The sequence below is a fragment of the Lepidochelys olivacea genome, assembly GCF_965140295.1.
Source record: "Lepidochelys olivacea isolate rLepOli2 genome assembly, chromosome: 11".
Taxonomy (NCBI): domain Eukaryota; kingdom Metazoa; phylum Chordata; order Testudines; family Cheloniidae; genus Lepidochelys; species Lepidochelys olivacea.
In genome coordinates, this window is record NC_140421.1 from 69970949 (window position 1) to 69994167 (window position 23219).

Consider the following 23219-nt stretch of genomic DNA (forward strand, 5'->3'; position numbering starts at 1 on the left):
TTAAAGAAAGAGTACCGGTTAATCTCCGTTACGCGTCATTGGTTCCCCATCCATTGATAACCTCTGTACTGTAGTTGATCTGGGGGCTGAACTCTCACAGGTTAAAGTAGGTGTAAGCCCTCACCTTGGGGTGGGTAATTAAAGTAACTCATTACTCTACATAAGGCTACAGCTTGACCATCTGCTTCGAGAAGGGAATCCAGAAGAGAGGGCAAAGCCACACGCCCTTGTTTTAACAGTCCAAGTGGGAGTGTTGCCTTGATGAGGCAATACATTGGGTTAGAAAGGTCAGATCACAAAGAACCCCTATATAAATCGATAATGCTATTGAAAGGGCTCCTTGGGGATACCAGAGGTTGTTTGTCCAAGCTCTAAAATTTTTAATACAAGCTAGCCACAACGTGAAGTGAGACTGGGTCAGCCTCTAGGTCTGCGCTGATGCACTCTCCCCCTGAGAACCAAACCCTCCCAAGGGCCCAGATTGTGCCCTCATTTACAGCCACCCTGCCCCACATAGGACACTGAGGTTACAGGAGTATAACTGAGAGCACAATTCAGCCCCAAGCGCTATCGGGGGTCTACTGAGCTATTTCAGCAGTAATATGGTTACCCAGAGCCATGCTGTAAAACTGCAAAGACTCAGTCAGGCAAGTTCAAGGTACAATCAGATTAGTCCTTAGGCTTTGCCCAATTTATTAGAACCTAGTATATGCAACACCAGTTAGACTCAGGCTGGCGCGTCCTCCATAAATCTCCATTAGGAGCTATAATGTTGCTGTATTGGCTGCATGATGAGGGCTGGCAGACAACCTCTCAGCACTAAAGTTTTTTTTAAAACCACAAACAAACAGTAGAGGACAGCTCCTCAGTTGGTGACTTCAACGGAGCTAGGACAATTTACACCAGCTGAGGATCTGCTGCCAAAACCTCAATTATCCTATGAAGAGTCAGGAGACATCTGAAACCTTCCAGAATTTGGGGGTTTGGTTAATTCAGGGACCCCTATGTTTCTTGTTTGCTTTGCTTTTGGTTGGCATTTGCACATGGTATCACCTCTCTTCCCTGTATTGGGAACAGGCGACAAGGGTATTCTACATACAAGTATCCCAGAAGACTGGTTCATCCATTATGCATTCTGTTCACTTTGGGCCTGATTCAATACCCACTGACTTCCTGGGGGTTTGGACCATCCCTAAGTTGTGTGAACATTCGAAAGATATGAAGAAAGACATCTGAGGAGAAAACCAGGAGCATTTAACTCCATTGAAACACATGGGACTAGGAGAATTTTTGGAGGGAAACAGTGGGGAAGTGGTAAATATTCTGTTATAAAAATAAATTACAATAGTGGTTTCTATTCTTCCTGAAGCCAGTGGGAGTTTTAGCACCATTTTCAATGCGGCAAGGACTGGGCCCTAAACAGAGACCAACTATGCTTATCCATGATTCCAGTGTTGCCAACTCTCATAATCTTTTCACAGGTCTCATGATTGCTAATGTTTTTCCTTAAAGCCCCAGTTCCTGGATTCAGGTGATTATGTGAGAATCTCTATTTTAATTAAAAAAAAAAGTTTCTAGTCCTCAGGGATGCAGAAAAAGCCTGAAGAAAAGAGTTCCTGCCCTCAAAGACTCGAAAAACCAGAGGAACAGCAGGAATCCTCCACCCCAACTTTTATTAAGAATCTCATGATTTTTAAGCCATTGTCATGATTTTGGGGTCCTGACTCATGATTACAATAAGGCACAGTTTTGTTTTGGTTAATTTTCCCAGTGAGGATGATTGACCCCTGGAACGAACTACCCAAAGAAAATTGTGGACTCTCTATCTCTTGAAGATCTCAGATTAAGACTGGATGCTGTTCTAGAAGCAATGCTTTAGTCAGACACAAGTTATTAGGCTCAATACAGGGGTAACTAACGGATTAAATTATTGGGCCTGTGCTATAAAGGAAGTGAGATGGTTCCTTCTGGCCTTACACTCAATTTTTTGAACACTTGGGGTTGGCAATACTTTATGATGGTGTTTCATAGAATCATAGGACCGGAAGGGACCTCGAGAGGTCATCTAGTCCAGTCCCCTGCACTTGTGGTAGGACTAAGTAGGATCAACTTTGTAGGATCAACCTAATTATCTGCAAAAGGAGTCATCACTACTGTGGGCTCAGGGTTGCCAGGTGTCCGGTTTTTGACCGGAAAGCCCGGTTGAAAAGGGAACCTGGCAGAGTCCGGTCAGATGTACTGACCGGACACTAAAAGGCTGGTTACGGCAGGCAGGGGGGGAAGTGGCAGCCTGTTGCCCGGCCCTGAAGTGGCGGCTCCCTCGGCAGCACGCGCGCATCAGCTCGGGCCGCAGGCGGCCCCTTTGCAGAGCCTGGCTTGCGGGGCTGGGGCAGAAGACAGAGTGGGGGACCCACGGCAAGTGGGGTAAGGGCTCTCAGCAGGCATAGAACGTTCCCCAGGAGGGAAGGAACTCGAGCTGCCCCGGCAGCTGGCGCTTCCCCTGGCCGAGCTCTCAGGCGGCTCCAGGGCAGGGAGGGTGCGAGCGGGCGAGGAAGGGGGCTGCTGGGCAGGGCAGGCAGGGCTGTCCCTAGCTATTCTGGGGCCCTATGCAGCCCCCCCATGGGGTGTGTGTCTGGGGCCCCAGGCCTCCACAGGGGGCGGGGCTGGCTTGGGGGGCATGGGGGAACCACCCCCTTGCACTCACCGTCGGCGAGGCTGGGGCCGGCCCTGCTGCACTTCTCAGGGGAGTGGAGGCGGGGCTGGGGCGGAGCAGGGGTGGGGGTCATGGGGAAGAGGCGGGGCAGGGGCTGGAGCAGCATGCCCCAAATTTCCTGGTTCCTTACGCAGCTCCGTACTTTGTGTATGGGTAAGGACGGCCCTGAGGGCAGGCAGTGCAAAGGGGGGCAGGTGGGGGGCTATATCCTAGCTCCTCAGCATGGCCGCCTGGCTGCACCTGCGTGGCCACAGTGCTCTTCTGACCTGCACTCCCAGCCCGCCCGGGAGCTGGGGTTTGCAAGTCCCTTGGGGCTGCTCACGCTGGAGTTGAGGGGGAGAGCAGCAAGCGACAGGGGGAGAGGAGTGAGCGGGAGGGGCGGGGCCTTGGGGGAAGAGGTGGGGCCGGAGGCAGGGCCTCAGAGGCAAGAGGTGAGGCAGGGGCATCCAGTTTTCGGACATTAGAAAGTTGGCCACTCTATGTTATCATCAGAGCAGTTAGACTAGGGCATTATGGATAAACGCTAGGACAATGTTGCAAGACTTAGCTGTGCACCTCTTATTGATGGGCATGACATTGCTAGATCTCCTGACTGCTATAGGCAGACGAGTTTGACTCCTCTGGCTTAAAGGCTGCTCTGGAGAGCTTTATCAGTGGTGATCCCAGGTGAGCTTTGTGATACCATCTTACCGCTTTTTCAGGCCAGCCCATTTGTTCTCCAGTATGAAAAGTGGTTGTTCCCCATTTTTCCTCAGAGGCTTTTTGGCCTGAAAATAATATTTGGTTGAACAATTCTTCCTCTAAAAAACAGAAAGGTGTATTCAAGCAGGTAATTTTTTCCCCAAGAGTAGAGCTGGTTGAAAAATAGGATGTAATTTGAAAATGGTTGCTGAAATTATTAGATCTTTTTTCCCATTGAAATTTGTAGTCATTTTTATGAAGACATGTGCCAAAATTGCAAGTTTTGTCAAAGATTCTTGGCCAGCTGTACCTAAAAACTGATGCTGTGTGTTGGACCCCAGGATCTGCTTTGTTACGGGGAAGCAGTGTGGCCTAGTAAATAAATCACGTGGCTGGAACTCAGAACACCTGGGTGCTATTCCCAGTTTTGCCACTGGCCTGCTGAGTGACCCTTTGGGCAAGTCCCTTTGTGCCTCAGTTTCCCATATATAAAATGAGGATCAGGATCTTGCCCTCTTTTTCCAAAGTTGTTTTGAGCTCTGCTGATGAAAAGTGCTAGAAAAGAGCTAGGGATTATTATAATTTACATTTTCTAGTCATTTCCAGAAAAGCTATTTTGCAGTAAGTGTGTGGTTTTTCTCTTTTAGGTTTAAGTCTTTCCTTTTTCAATAAACTGTCACACTGATCTGAGTATTGTTTTGAAGTCAATAAGCCAGCGTGGCTGTATACGAAAGCGGAATTTGTCCCTACTTGCCCACGGTAACGTACTGTGTTCATTTCATGTGGATACATATATCCAGTTCATGTTTTATCATTTAATGTAAAACGAAGGACAGTCACTACTTACAATAGGCATTGAAGGAACTTAGGAAGAGGAGGGAAAGCACAGTTTTGTTTAAAACTAGCTTTCAACATGTAAGCCTCAGCTTTCATGCTCCTAGGGTCAGAGTGCACATTTGTTGCCCACCCCTCGACACCCACTGAATGCAGCTGATATTTAGGATTTGCAAAGAACCCAGACATGTCCACTTCTTGTAAATGTAGCTTAGAAATTGGCCTGTATGTTAATTGCACGTTTGCTTGTTCAAATACCACCGTGTGCTTTTGTTTAGTGGATGAGCAAGGTTTTCTGCTGAATCAACCTGCTGGTTTGTAATCTGTTTAAAACCTTCAATACAGGGGGAAGAAATCTAACTCCCTTCTCCCCACCCTAAAATAAGCAACATTTGCAGCTTTTCTCCTTGGGATCACTGATCAAAGGTATGAGATGAGTCAGAGTGACTGTTTCCAAATGCCGTTGGAACACTCCAAGAGAGACAAAAGAAGAAGAGGATCACGAAGGTGAGCAGCTATTCCACTCCAAGGCTAAAGCCTTTTTCAGGTGCATAGGAAACTACAGGCAGCTTATAGACTAAATGGAACAGGCTGGGCTTTTCATTACAGCTAAATGGAGCGTGAAGTAGAACTCCATTTCCTCTTCTTGCTGCACTAAAAAAACGTCACGGCGAATAGGATGGAGTGGGGAAACGACGATAGGCCCAGCAACGTTCCGTGTAAAGAAGGGGACAGAGATAGAAGGGCCTGGTCTCTCTCCGCCCAGGCACATAACTCGGGAGCATTGATAGGCTTTAAATGTGCACTTCCAGAACCACACCTGGTTACACTGGTGCAACCCGCAATGGAATCAACCCGCTTCCCTTCTGGATCTGAGAGCAGAACGTGGCCCACAATGTGGCATGGGATATGAATAGTTAGGTGCCAGCCAGCCATAAAATGGTACCGGGAAAATATCTTAAGAGACAGATCCTAGACTCTGGGCAGGTCTATACTAGAGCCGAGATTGACGCTCTGAGATCGATCCACTGGCAGTTGATATAGCGGGTCTAGTAAAGACCCGTCAAATCAACTGCAGATTACTCTCCAGTCGACCCCTGATGAGAAGAGTAAGGTAAGTCGACAGGGAGATTTTTTCCCATCGACCCCCTCGCCACCCCCCCCCCCCGCAGTGTAGACCCCATGATAACTAGACCTTAGGTATGTTGACTCCAGCTACGTTATTCACGTAGCTGGAGTTGTGTAGCATAGGTCGATTTACCGTGGTAGTGTAGTCATAGCCAAAGTTACAGCTCCTTTCACTACTCTGGCAATGCAAAGGGGCTGCAAAACCAACTTAGCCAGTCTCCTGGGGATTCTCTCTGCAGTGGTGGACTCTCTGGTATATCTACTCCAGGCCACACCGTTCTTGGCCCCTAGCATAGGGCTTGTGAGTGGGATCAGTGGGTGTGGCTGGAGTGCCCCTGTGCTGCTGGACTGATCCCTTGGTTTTACAGGCAGTTGCAGTTGCTTTCTTGATTGCATACAGTGTGCTCTCTCTGCCCTCTCACCATCCATCAGAGCAGCTAGTCCAGCGCTGGAGAAGATTATTATTTCACTGTACCAGAGCCACCATTTATGAGACCTATCTGCCTGAACCATTCTCTTTCAAAGGTGACTTAGGTTGCAGAGTCTCAGCCACGGAACAGATCATACAAGTTACTGGGAATGGTTTAAAATCCCTTTGTTACCTGATTTCCGGAGTGGTTTATATTCTCCTGGGAGGAGGCTCTGTTTCGGCGTTTCATGTGATGGGGCTGGCAGACAGGTATCTTCTGGGCTCCCTTTACGTCCTCATCGGAGGTGTCCCTATCCGCCGAGTACTGGGGTCGGTGCTGCTTGTTCCATGGGCTGCCTTTGGGGACAGAACGGGTTCGACTCACTGGAGGCTCAGGGCAGGGATTATCATCTTAGGTTTCAGGAAAAGCCCGCGGAAGGATGGGTGAGGGGAGGTGAAAAAGGAAACAGCAACGTTAGGAAAAAGCACTAAATAGCTTTACAGAACACCAGTGACTTCAGTGGACTTTGTATCAGTTCCTCAGACCAGACGCTCACAAGCCTGCTAAATAAATCACACTGTGATGCCTCGTTAGAAGAGCTGACAAGTTCTTCCCTTTCCAAACTGTAGCAGTGGATATTCTAACAGCAATAGCTTATTCAAAGCAAAAACGAATGCATCCTCTGCGAGAATACCCATAGTGTCCTATACTCACCACGCCAAGCTTTCAGGTAACAAAGTTAGAGGGCTTTTCACGCCAGCAAAGAGAAAGCTACGAAACGCTTCGATATAAAGCCCCTGAGCTCATTCAAGGCGTGTGTCAGAAATCCCTTACTTTCAGTGAACTGCATCATGTAGGCATTGAAAAACAACTGTTTCATCGGGGCTACGGGGGGGTTGTTATCCAGAGGTAACATTTAAGAGAGCAGATATATCAGTGGGGCTCGAAACCCAGTTTAAAATAATTCGAGTGCTCAGAACAAACAGGATTGACATTACAGTTTCTATGCTACATTGGATGGAGCGTGGTCTAACGATCAGAGCACACAGGAACCGTCTCTTGCTATGTCTATGTACAGTACCGCTCTGTGCCTCTGCTTTCCAGTCAGTTAAACTAGGAATCGTCCCACTTAGGGTTTTTGCAAGACTTAATTAAGAGACCCTCACCCAAAAGGTGCTTTATGGGGGAAAGTATTATCTCACAGTGAAAAGCATCTTACAGGACTTCAGTGAGGCAGCTGGACTACTTAGCGGATTGACAATGGTCTAGGGAACTTTTCACTGCTATATTCACGGGTTCAAATCCAGCCCAGGTAGCTGCTGACTGAGTTCTATCTAGCAGCTACTTCCCTCATGTATGTGACATTCATTGGTGGTCTCAGCCTGGTTCCTGGTGGAGACAGGTCCACATCCCAAGACCCACTTGCCCAACTGACACCGTTGCTGGCAGGCTCAGTACCAAGACCAAGGACTGGAATGATTCCCCACAGGCGAACTCTCCAGAACAAGATGTCGGGGCAGTGCAGGGAAGTGTGAATAACCACAGCTGTGGGTGGATCAAGGACTTCACCTACCAGACAGTAAAGAGTCTACATTTTCACTAGTCTTGGGAGCTGAGCTCAGAAAACCTAATCTGAAAACCAATGAAGTCAAAGGGAATTTTTCCATTGATTTCAGTGCACTTTGGATCAGGCCTCAAACCTGGGAGAAATGAATAAAAGCCTTTTTAAATGCTTTTTAAGTCAGTTCCAGAGTGTTATTTTTATTCTATATAGTACCTCCATTTTATTTACCTCTAGTTCGGCTAATCTCAGTGGTCACAGTCACCTGGGTGTAAATAAATCCAGCCAACACATTAAAAACACACGGGAGATTATATTTTAGGACAGCCCATGTTTAAGCTATGCACCATGCACATTTTGCTTTGTTACCCTGGTAGGAGAAAGCACATTAGTGAAAGAAGAATTTGTTTTCTTTAATCTCATTCGCTAGAGTACTTATAGTATCCATAAACTCCTGATCCTCTCAGGAGAGGGTTTGATTGCACCAGGCTCCGGAGCTAGAGAAATCTCCCCAAACAGATTTAAGCATGACAGTACACTTTAAATGAGTACATTTGATGCACAACTTGAAAATGAGGACATAAGCTGTCATCATGCCATACGCAACTGAGCCACTGCTCTGCCACGGTGGCCAAATCCTCATCTGGTGTAGATCAGCAGTGCTCCACTGACTTCATTAGAACTAGGATGATTTACACCAGATGGGAATCTGGCTGAGCAAGTTAAAATGTGGCTGCACTCAGGCCTGAAGCAAGGCTACTTTGGCTTTCAATTTCATCTGACACGCTAAGCAAGGTAGACCTGAGAGACCTCCTCGCACAGCCCAGAGCGCCGCAGGGAGTGAGGCTGGTGATTCGGAAGGTGGCATTCCTTGCTTTGGAGCCAGGATGATCGGTTGCTTATGCCCAAATGACCAGCTAGCTACATAAGCGGATTTGCATGTGCAAATCAGATGGACGGTTATGCACCTGAAAGTCAGGCCCTGTGTGTTTTAGTAGTTTAGTTATTTTTTAAGAGTCTGGAACCATTAACATTTCCATTCTGTTAGAACTGCTGGCCCAGCTGCTTTTCCTCAAATGGGACAGGACACTGGTCAGTGTAGCCTACCAGGTTTGGGATTCCTTTCCAGGCTCTTCCTTCGTGAGTTCACTGTCAGCCGGACCTCGGTGCTAAACTCCTGCTCTGGAGGGGTCATATGTTGTCCCTGCTCCTGAAGGATCTGGTGGAACACTGCAGCCAGGTCTGCTTCAGCAACCATTGTCTCCTTCTGGGAGGTGTCCTCGCCAGCATCAGGGAAATCCGGGAATGACTGAGAAGAGAGGACATGGGTCAGTACCTATAAATAAGCAGTGTGTCCCTTTCCCCATAACCCACTTTCAAGCAAAATATTTTCAGGTTATTTTTCCCCACCAGTGAATTAGTGGATCAACTTTCTAGTTCCAATTCCTGAACCAAGACCTAAAAGTGGATGGGATTTGAAATGCTTGCCTAAGGAATTAGTACACCCCACTGCCATTAGTTTTAATTGGAATTGGGCATCACAATCCCCTAAGCAGCCTTGAAAATCTCAGCCCATGTGTCTATGTTTTTAAAATGTCAAGTCCTTTTACTGAATAAACAATAATGTGGCTCCCAAAACCCTGGTTATATTCAGATGGTTCTTAAAGAGAGTCATTTTCTCATAGGCTACAAGCACACTCCTTCACAAAGACAGGCTAGAACCAACCTACACGGTTTGCCCCAAAAGCTGTATCAAACTTATTTTGGAGTTTGAAAACTCCCAGGTTTGGTTGACTTTTCAACTAAAAAGTTATTGTTACATTTCTCAGCACTTTCTGGTTCTACCCAGGAGACGGGTTTTAAGTGATGAGGTAGCAGGAAAAAGAAAAAAAAGGCAACTCAGTATTTCTGACTTAACCAGAAGCAAGAATGGATTATCCAGTCCTGCAACTCCATGAAGTCTGCACGGTGTGAATTAAGGCTGAGATCAGCACCCAAACATCTGGGCTCTTGTACAAATTGAACCACTACTCTTTACTTTTGAGGTTTGCACACCACTAGCCTGTGTGCAAGTCAGTTCGGAACATTTCAGAAAAACTCTGTCTGCCTTTTGGACATCAAGCAAGAGACGCTGCTTTTTTGTGCATCAAGTAGAATACATGGATCTTTTATGACAGGACAAGGTGGGTGAGATAATGTCTTTTCTTGGGCCAACTTCTGTTGGTGGAGATAAACCTTTAGAGCTATGCAGAGCTCTTCTTCAGGTCTGGGGACGGAAGAAGAATCTCTTATGTTGTACATGCTAGGTCGAGGTGTGACTTTCACAGTCATTGGGTGTGTTGTTCAATCTAGGTACAGTAGAACCTCAGAATTAGGGACGCCTCACGAACAGAGGTTGTTCGTAACTCCGGAATGTTCGTAACTCGGAGCAAAACGTTACGGTTGTTCTTTCAAAAGTTTACAACTGAACATCGACTTAGTACAGCTTTGAAACTTTTCTATATAGAAAAAAAATTCTGCTTTCCCTTTATTTTTGTAGTAGTTTATGTTTAAGGCAGTATTGCACTGTATTTGGTTTTTGTTTGTTTTAGTCTCTGCCGCTGCCTGAATGCATACTTCCCGTTCCAAATGAGGGCTGTGGTTGCCTGGTCTGTTTGTAACTCTGGTGTTCCTACCTCTGAGGTTCTACTGTACTAACATCTCTCAGTTTGCAATGGCTGGTAACAGCCACTGATGACCAGAAGAAGTATCGACGTATTATGAAGCTGGTTTTGTACTCTTCTGCACAACTGTTATGCAATAATTATGCAAAATTGTTGTTTTTTAGCTTTGGGAAATCTTCCGCTACCCATACAATTCCCTCTCTTTTTCAGAAGGTCAATCTCCATGTGGCTTGCTGTGACAGGCCAAGCCAATTAGGAGAGCCAGGCCCCAGGAGTTTTGCAAACAATAAGAACAGCTTTGCTTGTCAAGACTTTATGGATCAGTCTTTTTAGATGGCCTCAGCTCCTCCCCAGAGGGGCCTGCCTCAGTGTAAACACAGGAACAAAATTACAGAGAAAACAGATGTGTGTTGGTTATATGCCCGTCCTACTTAGAGAAGCACCTCCGCTCCCTTCAGGTTTCCCACAGAACAGGGAGAAAAGAGTCTTCATATTTCCCACTCCTTTCCTCAGCAGACTTTGACAGTACCCAGTACTACAATTGTGGATACAAGGACTACAATTCCCAGCCTGCCTTGCTCGCCATCTCTAGCAAGAGCAGCTAGCTGGAACCACAAGAAGCCAACTTTATCCCTTTCCACTGAGGCTAGAAATGAACGGAGCCTATGTTCATGTGGGATTGCAAAGAAACAGAGACTTATCCGATTCCTGCAGGGGCCAATTTAAAAACAAGTAATTAAACCCAGAAGAAAATGAGACCAGAGGACACAATCTTTTCCAAATCTCCTGCCATCCTAGCTCACCAGTCATAGAATATCAGGGTTGGAAGGGACCCCAGAAGGTCATCTAGTCCAACCCCCTGCTCAAAGCAGGACCAATTCCCAGTTAAATCATCCCAGCCAGGGCTTTGTCAAGCCTGACCTTAAAAACCTCTAAGGAAGGAGATTCTACCACCTCCCTAGGTAACGCATTCCAGTGTTTCACCACCCTCTTAGTGAAAAAGTTTTTCCTAATATCCAATCTAAACCTCCCCCACTGCAACTTGAGTCCTCACTCCAATTCACTATCCGCATTCTGATTCATGGCCATCAGGAGTAAGGTCTATGTGGCAGAAAAAAAAGCAAGGGGGAAAAGCTAATCAACATCATACCTTTGGAAACTCCAAGCAGCTGGACAGTGGAAGACAAGAAAGGAAGGGAGCAAGGAACGAGAGAACAGCAGTCCTCAACCACCTCCCCATACCTGGTGGCCATCCTGGTTGACCGGAGCCTGAGAAAGCTGCAAAGATTGACGACGTGATTGAGCAGAATATTCTGAGTCCAGTTCAAAATCAAAGGGATGAACAGACAGCAGACGCTTTGTCTTGCGCATCTTAGAAAGCATAGAAAGTGGAAGAAAGAAAAATTCAGTGTAAACACAACTAGTCTTTAAAAAGGGGTCTGATGACTCTTTCAGCCCATAACGATCTATCTCTGCCTATGTTACTGGTTGTGTCTTTTCTTCTCTACTGGCTACAGATCTGACATTACTGGTTTGCCTAATTGTATTTATGGATCGAATGTTGCTCTCTCTTTCTGCCATGCAACCCTGCTGACACGTCAGTGGAGCTGTCTGGGTGGTTGAGGGCAGAATGTGGATCACATTTCTTCCTATTTAAAGAGTAGATGTGTAAATGAGAATGGGAATGATATCCAATATTGGTGTGGATCCGATGAGCAAGGTCTGTTCCAGTGTGCTTTGAAGTGAATGGAAAGACTCCCTAAGAATTCAATGATTTAGGAGGGTGGTGAAACGCTGGAATGCGTTACCTAGGGAGGTGATAGAATCTCCTTCCTTAGAAGTTTTTAAGGTCAGGCTTGACAAAGCCCTGGCTGGGATGATTTAATTGGGGATTGGTCCTGCTTTGAGCAGGGGGTTGGACTAGATGACCTCCTGAGGTCCCTTCCAACCCTGATATTCTATGATTCTATGATCTTTCGGTCAAGACCATAGTATTCTGGGCTGTTGAGGAGAAACTCAACTGGAGGTTCATTGAGGACTTATGGGGAAGTGAGATTGGCTCAGATTTCACAGAGAATTCCAACAGCTGCTATGGAATCCTCAAACATGCGTCCCCCTTTTCAGCCAGGGGATCCTTCAGAGATAGCCACAGCTAGGAGGCACTGCCCTCTCTGCTCCTTAAAATGCCCCTTGCAATTAGATCTAATTTATTTGGCCTGTGTGGAATTTTACACTTCATTGTGTGATGCTTATGCCCCCAAAGGAGATCCTTCACCAAACTAAGACTATGTCTACACTAGCGTTTTTGTCAGTAAAACTTCTGTCCATCGGGGTGTGAAACCTCCCCCCCGACCAACAGAAGTTTCACCGACAGAAGCGCCGGTATGAACAGCGCTGTGTTGGAGGGAAATGCTCTGCTGCTGACACAGCTACCTCTGCTCATGGAGGGGGGGTTTTAATTATGCTGATGAAAGAGCTCTCTCCCACAGGCATAGAACGGCTACATAGGAGACCTTACAGTGGCCCAGCTGCAGCGGGTACGGCCATGCCACTGTAAGGGCCGTAGTGCAGGCATAGTTCTGGGGAAGGATAGTTTGTATCTTTAACCGGTTAGATTGAAATGAAGTGACTGCATTTCCAGGAGGCCAACTGAAAGAAACAATTACCTCCCCAGATAATGCCAATGATTTAACAAATGGATGGGGTAATAAAGTTGGCTAAGGGGCTGACCTATAGAAAATGAAATGTGACGTTTAGAATCTATTTAACAATACCTAGCTCGCACTTACGGCTTTTCATCTTAAAAGTGCTGTATAAAGGAGGGTCAATATTATTATCCCCATTTTACGAAGAGAGAAAATGAGGCAGAGAGGGCCAAAGTGACTGCAACAGGTCACCCAGCAGGCCCAGGACTAGAACCCAGGTCTCAGTCTAGTGCTCTGCCGTCTAAGCCACACTGTTCCTTCCTATTTAGAAAAAGGTGGTTGGTGTGTGTGACGGGTGCACTCACCCCGCACTGGACGGGGAAGGGTTAACTCCTCAGTGTGGGCTGAGGAAGCCATGCCCCCATGTCCAAACTGGGCATGCTCACAGTGTAGCACCCGAATAAGAGGGAGCAGCCCCCGTCAGTCTGGGCTAGTCTCCAGAGAAGATGGACATATGCTGCAGCCTCCAGCCCGGGAGCGGTGGAAGCCCCAGACTGCGGGAGCCAGAGACACCGAGACTCAGGCAGACAGCCAGGTACCTGAGGACGCCACTTGGAGGTCAGAGCCCCTGGGATTGGTGCATCCAGAGGAGCCCAGAGACCCTGAAGATGTCTACATCAGGACTGCAGAAGTCACGATAGGAAGTAGCCCCGGGAGGGACTAGCCATTGTCCCTGCAGCAGTCAGCGTGGTTCTGGCGAATCCCCTCTACGTGGCGAGCTCACTTGCACATTACCAGGGCCCTGGGTTGAGATCCAGTGGAACAGGGAGGGCCCGGGTCTCCCTACCCTGGCTGCCACCCCTCTGGGAGGCGGCCCAACCCTGTTGACTCCGGCCACTAAATCTAACTGCCCTGGGAGTCAGGGTATTGTCATAGACTCTGGCTGTTAGGCCTTACAGCCTTATAGCAAAGAGCCAGTCGGTAGACTTAAACAGTTAGGCCTCACTGTCTAGAAGCAAATGGCGGCTTGAGGGATAGGGTGCACTCACCCTGCACTGGACGGGACCCCCAACCTGTCACAGTGTGTCACTCTGAGAGAACCAGGATGCTCATATTAATCAGGGGAAAGGAAACCTGGTCAAACTGGGCTAGTGATTTTGGGAGCATCAATTTCTGGAAGTTTGACACCACAAAGGGGCCTAATTTCCTGAGGGCGGGTGTCCAGCACTTTCTTTACAGCATTTACATTGGCGACATGGGAAGATAGGTTTGTGTCAGAAAAGCAAAGCAACAGAAACCCCTGCAGAGAAAGCCCCCCGCAGCTAAGAAAGCCCAGAGCGGGGAAGAGCACAGTCCACACCGAAGCACGTAGAACAAGGCCTGGCATGTCCACAGAGGTAAATGCTCACCCTCGTATAGTGCTCAGCTTCGGCGCCATCCATGAGGTCATCTTCATCATCACTGTCGTTGCCCACCTCACTGCCGGCAGGCAGCTGGCACTCACCTGGGAAGGAGCACAAGCAAACATTGTGCATCAAGGGCTTGGTGGCCCCAGCACCACTCAGGGACGAGATTTCAGAGCGGCAGGCTGAAGCATTCCAGCCATCGCGCGGCTGAAGGAACATTGTCTGTTGGCTACCCTTGGGTTGCCATGTGGCTGGTTTTTAACCAGCCTTGCTGGTTTTCTTACTGCTGCAGCTGCTGGTGAAAAGATTTATTTATTTTTTTCTACTTGGGACAGTTAAACATAAAAATAAACTTAGTGTTCTGGTGTGCGGGCGTGTACAATGGTTCTCTAGCACATTTCAGTAACCGTTAGCCAGGGTTGGCATTGGGACCCTTTTTGTTGGTGGTGGTGTTGGGTGGGGAAGCCAATGTGTCTCAGAGATGGCAACCCGATGGGCCTATACTGGTGTTCCTCTTATAACGCCTCTCGGGGGCAGCTCCTGCTCCTATTGGAGTCATTGGCGTCAAGAGGTGCTCAAGGGCCCATGCTTTCCTAACACACTGCCTTAGTGTGTGATCATGTCTCACTCTAGTGGCTAATCCAAGGAATATACGCTATGTCACCCTACTACAGCACAGGGAAGTCTCCTTTAGCTCAAGAGATATAGGTCAGCATTCCTGGAGCTGACGGTTCCAGATGCGATGTGTCTTGATGACAGTGGTGTATGTGGCCATGGTTCACAACCTGTATCTTCTTATAAAACTTGTATCATCTTATATCCTCTCACTAGTTGCTCTTCCTGCTGCAGACCCATCTTCCAGCTCTTTGATGTAAAAGATTCACCAACATGGACTCACTAGGCCTAATTAAGAGGTGATGGTTAAATTACATGACAGGAGATTGGTGTGAGTCTGAGTCTCGGAGAACCTCAGTGAGTCTAAGCCAGTGATTCTAAAGTTCAGATTAGATTTGCTTATTCTTACCTCTAACTCCAGCCCAATATAATTTTGCTCCTGATCCTCACCTGCCCCCTTATATAAAGCAGGGACAATCAAGAGAAAATCCAGATCTCTTCACCCTTCTGTGCTAACCCATCTATATTAATGGATCACAACCCTTGATTTCCAGACCTGATACTACTGTAAGGAGTAGCTCCATTGCTCTCAATGGGAGTCAACACTGCTTTGAAAAGCACAGATAATCCACAACCCCAAACAGTAACATTCCCAGAGAAGCATCTGTGTTAGTCTGTATCCGCAAAAAGAAAAAGGAGGACTTGTGGCACCTTAGAGACTAACAAATTTACTTGAGCATAAGTTTTCGTGAGCTACAGCTCACTTCATCGGATGCAAGCAGTGGAAAATACAGTGGGGAGATTTTATATACACAGAGAACATAAAACAATGGGTGTTACCATACCTGATCACTCTTGTTACAGTGTGTACGGTAACACCCATTGTTTCATGTTCTCTGTGTATATAAATCTCCCACTGTATTTTCCACTACATGCATCCGATGAAGTGAGCTGTAGCTCACGAAAACTTATGCTCAAAAAAATTTGTTAGTCTCTAAGGTGCCACAAGTCCTCCTGCTCTTATTCCCAGAGAGCCCTTTAGCCAAACCCGAGATGGACAAAATGCCCATTTATAGGAATTGGGGAAATTTTGATTATCACTGGCAAGAACCCCCCAGTTATGACATTATCAAGGCCCAGCAAGGTACTCATGTGCTTAAAGATAGGCATGTGATTAAGAGCACTGCTGAATCAGAGCTTAAATCGGAAAAACAGAAGTCTCAGAACAGGCATCAATTGTTAGAGTGAAAAAGGATCAACATTATGGAGGTTCCAATTTACCATCGCCCCTCCTGATATACACTATTCTGAAGTGTACAACAGCAGGCTGGGCTCACACAAACCAAGAAAGCAGAAGATTTGGGAACCTCCACTAGTACCACACTGAGTGGTCAGAGCAGCCCACTGCTACGATTTCCTTTTAAACGGCATTAAAAAAGCTGACTTACTGTTGATGTCTGGCAAGCTGTAAACTCGGTCATGAAGACCTAAGTACGAAGAAAAATAAACACTTTCTACAGGTATGTTACACAAAGCAACTTCCAGAGCCAAGCTTAGCAGGAGCTCGAGTCTGTTCTCCAGCATTCTCAAGGCACAATCAGAAAAGAAAATTTAAAAAACTGGACCATGAGTTTGGAGTCAGAACCGGACTCAACATCAGTGAGATTTTGCCCCATGCTCCAGAGTCATAAAAAGGCTTAATGCAGCTAGTTCACACTTTATGTATTTGGCACCAACATCTGCACAGTGCTTTCCTGCAACAAACACACAGTTGGTTTTGTTACCTTATTTAATAGCCTGACTAGGGAGTTGTGGGTGATGGGCACTTCTCAGTGTCAGGCCTTAGGATAACGTATGGCAAAGGTCCTGTTCCACTGGGATTCATTCAGCATCACCACAGGACTGAGTCACCTCCCAGTGGAATCCATGGAGACTGTCACTGACGTCAGTGGGATTTGGGTCAGGACCCAGGACAGCAGGCATGAATGGGCACTATATCTGCAGATACTCCTGGGGCACTTCTGGGATCACTTGAGTGGCTCTGTCACTTCCTTCCAAGAGCTCAGAGAGGGCACAGTTGGATCACTGCTCTTCTGCTCATGCCAAGTTTGCACCAGGCTCCGTTCCATCACCCCTTCCTGTCCAGCATGTCTATGGAGCAGCCATAGCAAGTAGGCATGGAATATAATATGCATGATACCCACCTAAGCCAGCTGGTTCAGGGTGACTTAGCCAGCACCTAACACACAGTGGGGCACGCATGAGGGACAGGTAGCAGAGACTCAGCCAGGAAAAGAACAAGAATGCTTAAAACAATGGGAAGTAAAAGATGGAAGTGACCAAGGCTATATTGCTTGACTGCGGGGTATGCCTGCCACTTATTACTAGGCTCACAGCTAGGGGGTGCTGCTGGCCAGCTGGCCCGTTAGCAGTGGTTGCTAACAGTGCTACATACCATTGTGTCCTTTTCTTTCGGCTGCTGCCCATGCCCCAGTTATCGCTGCCCTTGCCATCTCCAGGCCGGGTTGCAGTAACATGCTCTACCCAAGGCTCTGCCTTAACACCACTGAGAAACCGCAGCTGGGGCAGAAAGTGGCGGCTTGTTTGTGAAGCGACACTCCACGCAGCGAGCCCACGACACCTGTGCCCTGATCAGTGCTGCCTGCAACGTGATTTCACGGTGAGGCTGCAGGCGCTGCGGGCCAGCGAGGCTCCGAATGGTTTGGGCCTTGCCTGAAAGCCTGAGTGATGTATGTGCACCTGCCAGGAGCCAAGGCGTGAGAGCTAACCAGGCCATCCACAGCTAGCTGGGGGCAGCAGAGCTCTTAGGGCACAGTACTCAGCTATCCAATTCACTTCCCCACTGAGGGGTTGGAGGGCTTCTGAAGCTCATGACATGCTGCAAGGCTCATCCGTTTCCCCATGTTTTTCAAGGGATCATGCAGGGATGGAAAGGAGGGCGGATAAATATATTGGGGTGGGTTGTATCGGACTGCATGGCCAAGCACGGCATGGGCACTGTTAGGACGACATTAACAACCCGTTAAGACCCTGATTCCCCAATGTAATTAAGCAAATGCCAAACGTTAAGTTTCAATGGGGCTAAACACACGTACTTAACGTTAAATTCCCTGCAGAATCTAGGACTCAGCAGTGTGTCTGGTAGATGACAGGGTGCTGCACAAATCATAAAGGCCTAGCATTACTCTATCATGTTGCCCATAGTAAATGCTAGTTATTATAAGAAAATTAACTCCGTGAAAGGAGCCTGCCAATTTTACCAGTACTTTAATTGATAAAAAATTACTAGCCCTTCTGTGATGAAAAAAGACTAAGCAAATTACGATCCTTCATTCTCATTTCAGTATTCCCTTTGTTTTGTTTTAAGCTAAACACCTCAATGCTTTTTACTCTTTCGGTGTACTGCTGAGAACGGTGCTCATTAGATCCAGCAATCATTTTAATTTCATACTAAATACTATCTACACCCTGGGCTTCTAATTGTATTTCCATGAACTAGTGGACTTTGGAAAAGAATAAGGATATACAGGCTTAATCAATGTACACCCATGGCATCAGTGCATCCTATTTGCTGGGACCTCACAGTGGGAAAAGAATCCCCCCACCCCGATCTCACCATAGACAACAGAACCAGTTCTCAAAGGTGTGCATTCAGAAATAGCAGTAAAATTGTATCATGTTGGCAGCAGCTAATTGTTACAGAGTTCTATAGTTAAGTACATGATGCTGATGGTAGCCTTGTTGATAAATCCAATCCCTGGACTGCCACACTGAAAACGTTTATATGCCATCAGGCCACTCTCTAGAATACCGAAGACCTGTTCCAAAGGCTTTAGCAACAGTGTTGTCAGTCTTTAAAACTGCCCAACGCTGCCACCTACTGGCACGTCAGTATACAAACATTTATCAGCCTGCAGAAAACGATCAGACGAGAAACCTCTGCGATAAAGGGCCAGCTCTTCGCCTTGTGTAAACTGCCCTCGCTCGGATGAAGTCAATTATTTAAAAGCAGCCGCGCTCCTTGGGTTTCTTTATGTTAGGAAGCATAAATGTTGGCTTAGGACTAACTTTTCTGCTGCTCTGGAGCAGAGCATGGCACAGAGGAGACTGGGGGGACGGGGAAGGTGAATTCAAACCCCGTCCCTTCAGCCGGTTGCGGGCCAAACTAGAGCGCGTCTGAATTAACTGAGGGCTGTTTTAGCTTCCATTGGCTTGAAATAAGACCCTCAGGGTCATTACACTGACCGGGCTCAACAGATCACAGTGCACTCCAGCCCTGCACCCAACACATCTCTGTCTCAGGTTCAGAGGAGACCATGGGCACCAGGTTTGTATAATTTTTGGTGGTGCCCAGAATGGGTCCAAGCAGAGCCATCCATCCATAGGACGGCCTGGGGCAACCGCCCCGGGCCCCACGCTTTGAGGGGTTCCGTGCTTCAGGGGGATACAGGGTCCAGGGCAGCCTGGGGGCTTAGCAGCAAGTGACCCAGCCCCAGCTCACCCCACTCCTCTCCGCTCCATCCCGCCAGCGCCCGGTGTCGCTCGGGGGAGGAAGCCAGAAAGAGGCGTGTTGTGGCAGCGGCTTGCGGGAAGGGGTGGAATGGGGGTGGAGCAGGGGCAGGAAGAGGCTGGGTGGGAGCTTGGGGGAAAGAATGGAGGGGGGGGCGGGGCAGAGAAGGGGCAGGAAGAGGGGGGGCATAGCACAGCGGGGCAGGCTGGGGCCGGGTCTCTCGCTGCTGCCGGTGCCAGGCCCCCTGCTAATCCCCCAGGGCTCCCTGGACCCCGCGTCCCTCTGAAGTGCAGGGGCCCCCAAAGCATGGGCCGAGAATGGTTGCCCCGGTCCGTCCTATGGACGGGACGGCTCTGAAAATATAAGCCCAAACATTGGTGGAGCTGGGTCCATGTTCCTGAATATTGGTGGAGCACGGGCACCATGGGTCCATATAACTCATTGCCTATGGAGGAGACAGCTCTGGCAGCTGTTCCTACCTAGGAAAATCCTCACCTACCCTTTTAGGGCAGCTTTAGTATCCCTGTGTGCAGCGCAAAGAGGCCTTAGCCTGGGCTGGAATCTGGCCCTCACTTATAGGCTTAGAGATATTTTAAACAACAGTGAGAATACTGATATAAAAGCACCATATTTGTATATTTTTTATATATAGGTGCACAGCAGACACACACATATATATACATACACACATCCAGATTCATCCCTGGTATCAATGGAGTTACACCAGGGATACATTTTACCTAGTCAGTTTGAGTCTCTGTTTGAGACAATCCAAATTTTGAGGCTGGTGAACTGAAGCCCAGAAAGATTAAAAGACTTGCCAGAGGTTACTCAGGAAATCTGTGGCAGAGCAGCTAATTAAGTGAATCCTAATTAACTGAATCTTTGTCTCATTTACTAACAGCAAAAAATACCAATAACTTAGCATTAATTGGTATTATATTATTATAAGTACTAGTATGTAAGCCTCTGACTGCCAGATGCTGGGACTAGATGATGTTCAGTAATTGCCCTGTTCTGTGCATTTCCTCTAAAGCATCTGGCACTGGCCAGTGTTGGAAGACAGGATATTGGGCTAGATGGATCATTGGTCTGACCCGTATGGCCATTTTTATGTATCTGTGTTGTATATCTTCAAAGAGTCACGTAACACCAACAGACGCCGCTCATCAGCGTGGGGGATTGAACCTGGGACCTCTAGAGCTAAATGCATGAGCCTCTACTGCATGCGCTAAACTCTACGTAGCTCTCAACCGAGGCTGTAGAGCAGACTCATTAATCTCTCTCTCTAAGTGGTCTCGGTGTCACTAGATGGGGCAGAACACCGCACCCAGGAGGCGTGTGGGTTACACTTGCACAACCATTAGTTAAATACGCATGTGAGGCAGATCAAAAGGAGTGCAGCCCTTCGCCATACCTAGCAACGTTGGGTTCATTTGCTGCCCATGCTGTAGCCTGCCGTAGAGAGACCGCATCACTTTAGCACTTCCAAACCGCTTGAAACGGGATCTCACGTGTTCATAATACCAATCCAGGGAGCCAATCTTCACAATCCTGCCCAAAGAGAAAGAGAGAGAGAGGCGGTAACTAACAGACACGAGCCAGAGCGGTCGTGCTTTCATTGGCCAATGTCTGATCCGATCCATCCTAGTCAATGCAAGGATTCTCGCTGACCTTAGTTTACTGAGTGTTGGATTGGGCCCCAGTGGAAGACACAGAGAAAGGCAAGATGTTGGGTTTATTTCCCTACTGTACTACCCTGCACACACATATGTATCCTCCTTTCCACTTAGAGCCAGTAAACAATAGTGGACCTGGAGCCTCCGAGGTCTCTTTACTCCCCATCTCTCTGGGGCATCCACAACATAGAAGTGTAACTGCAAAAAGGGATATTCACATTGGTTAAGTTGCCGTGTTTTCAGGGCGGTGGTATGTTGCCTGGAGTTTCAACCTTAATAAAAATGCTCCCTGCCTACAGTACAAATATGGCGGGTGTCCGGAGTGGTTTTGGCTTTTGGTCACTATTTGCTCCCCCAACACTAATGGTCTAACCTCTCTATGACTCGTTATCAATGGAAACTCTGGCTGTGTGCAGCGGAAGGATCTGACAGCCTGTTCCAGAAGACAAGATCATGAAGGGGCCCACTCTATGCTCGGTCACACACCCACACAAATCCCAGAGCACAGACTGCTTCAGAGGGTCCACGCCCGGGGTGATAATCCCTTCCACTCAGCTGCTCTGAGACACCAGTGCCTTCAGTTTCAGATTGAGTGCTGAGACTACCAGGAGCCTCCTTGTATAGTGCATCTCAGGCAAGGACGTCACCATCCGAGTCCCTACGCCTGGGGAGTGCAAGGTTCATTCCCTCCCTGCACCCTGGGAGAAGAGGGGCATATTGCTCCAGAAGACGGGGAGGGGAAAAGACAGGGACATAGCACCATCTCCTCCTGGGGGCAGAAAGGCCCTATTTACAGTCCAACTCCAGCCAGCTCCTTTAGGGCCTAACCGAGCTCTCCAATGAATCCTCACTCCTCTTTTCTTTGCCAATACAGCAGTGACAGTTCCCGTGCCCGTATTTAGAGGAGCACACGGCCCAGGGCTGCCCTGTTCTCTCCCCCACAGGAGGAAAGGTGCTGAGAGCTGCAGCGGGTCACTGCTCACACCCAAGGAGAGAGGCTGTGCTCTCTGCTACTAGGCACCCAGAAGGCGTAGAGGGGGCTCTGGAAAGTTCAGGAAAATGACCTGAAAATAACAGGAACGGCCCAGCAACTACAACATCAAAACTCTTTGGAGAGGGAACTTGCATGTGAGACCCTTTGTGATCCTTGACCATGGCTTTACTTTGCCTAATCTTTGGGGTTACTCATAATAATAGTGCCTAGCTCTTATGGAGCATCATTCACATGTAGATTTCAAAACACTTCACAAAGGAGGGCAGTATTATGATCCCCATTGTACAGATGGGGAAACTGAGGCACAGAGAGACGAAGCAACTTGCCCCAGGCCAGCAATAGGCTTGTGGCAAAGTTGAAAATAGAACCTAGCTCTCCCGAGTGTCTTGCTTAGGGCCCGCCCACTAGGCCACACTGCCTCTCATCTCCAGCTCCATTGCACTGTGAAACCCCTTCGTCTGCGGGGCTGCTGGTCCCTGCCCTTCTACCTGGATAAGCGGCAAGGGTCACAGATCCAGGCTTGCTCCTTTTTGTTGTAGCGGCTGCAGTTCTTGCAGGTGTAGAAATGGCAGTCCAAGCACCGGCGCTTGCTGTTCACCAGGAACTTGAAGGGCCGTAGGCAGTGGACGCAGTGGGTTTCGTTGAGGTGGGATTGATTGGACAAGAGCTCCCTTTTGGTGCTCTCTTTTTCAATCTTGCATTTCAGTTCCCTACAAAAGCCAGACACTGACATCAGGAAACGAGGAACAGACATGGCTACACTACATGGGTTGAATCTGGAAGCAGCCCTGAGGACTCTCAGCTGGGAGACCAGCTGACTCAACAGTAATCGTTAAGCACACCAACCCCAGTTCTGCTCTGAATTACGTTGCTGTAAATCTGGAGTGATCGTCCCCTGCTATCACACAGCTCTTTTCGTCTCTACAACTCAACGTGCTTTACAAAGGGGTCAGAATTGTTATCCTCATTTTACAGATGGGGAAACTGAGGCACAGGGAGAGAGGTGACTTATCCCAAGTCAGCCAGCAGGCCAGTGGAAGAGCCAGCAATAGAAAGAACCCAGGTCTCCAGAATCCCAGTGGAGTGCTCTAGCCACTAGGCTATACCTCTCTACTGTACACCACTGAAAGGAATGGCGACCCTCTGGATTTCCATCAGTGTATCTGAGCATGGAATTTGGCCCATTAATGGATTTGTTTATCCTGTGTGACTTTGTCCAAGTATAATTTCATTTAGCTCTGCATCCTTCCACATGACAAGCTCCATGACATTTAGAAATCACTCTAGTGTTTTCCAAGCCCCATGGCTTGTTGGAACTCTGCTCTGTTATCACTAATGAAACAAGTATTAGAAACCAGC

General features: G+C 47.9%; 1 protein-coding gene across 1 annotated transcript in view; it reads right to left on the reverse strand.

Annotated features, from left to right (window-relative positions):
* The window catches only part of MLPH (melanophilin), an 84207-nt gene that overhangs the window by 29599 nt on the left and 31389 nt on the right, over window positions 1-23219 (reverse strand). The window contains exons 3-9 of the mRNA XM_084643029.1: window positions 22349-22570; window positions 20605-20741; window positions 16105-16143; window positions 14045-14139; window positions 11233-11361; window positions 8435-8636; window positions 5959-6122 (exon numbers count right to left, since the gene is read on the reverse strand). Coding sequence (XP_084499155.1) covers window positions 5959-6122; window positions 8435-8636; window positions 11233-11361; window positions 14045-14139; window positions 16105-16143; window positions 20605-20741; window positions 22349-22570 — 988 coding nt within the window. The remainder of the gene's footprint in view (window positions 1-5958; window positions 6123-8434; window positions 8637-11232; window positions 11362-14044; window positions 14140-16104; window positions 16144-20604; window positions 20742-22348; window positions 22571-23219) is intronic.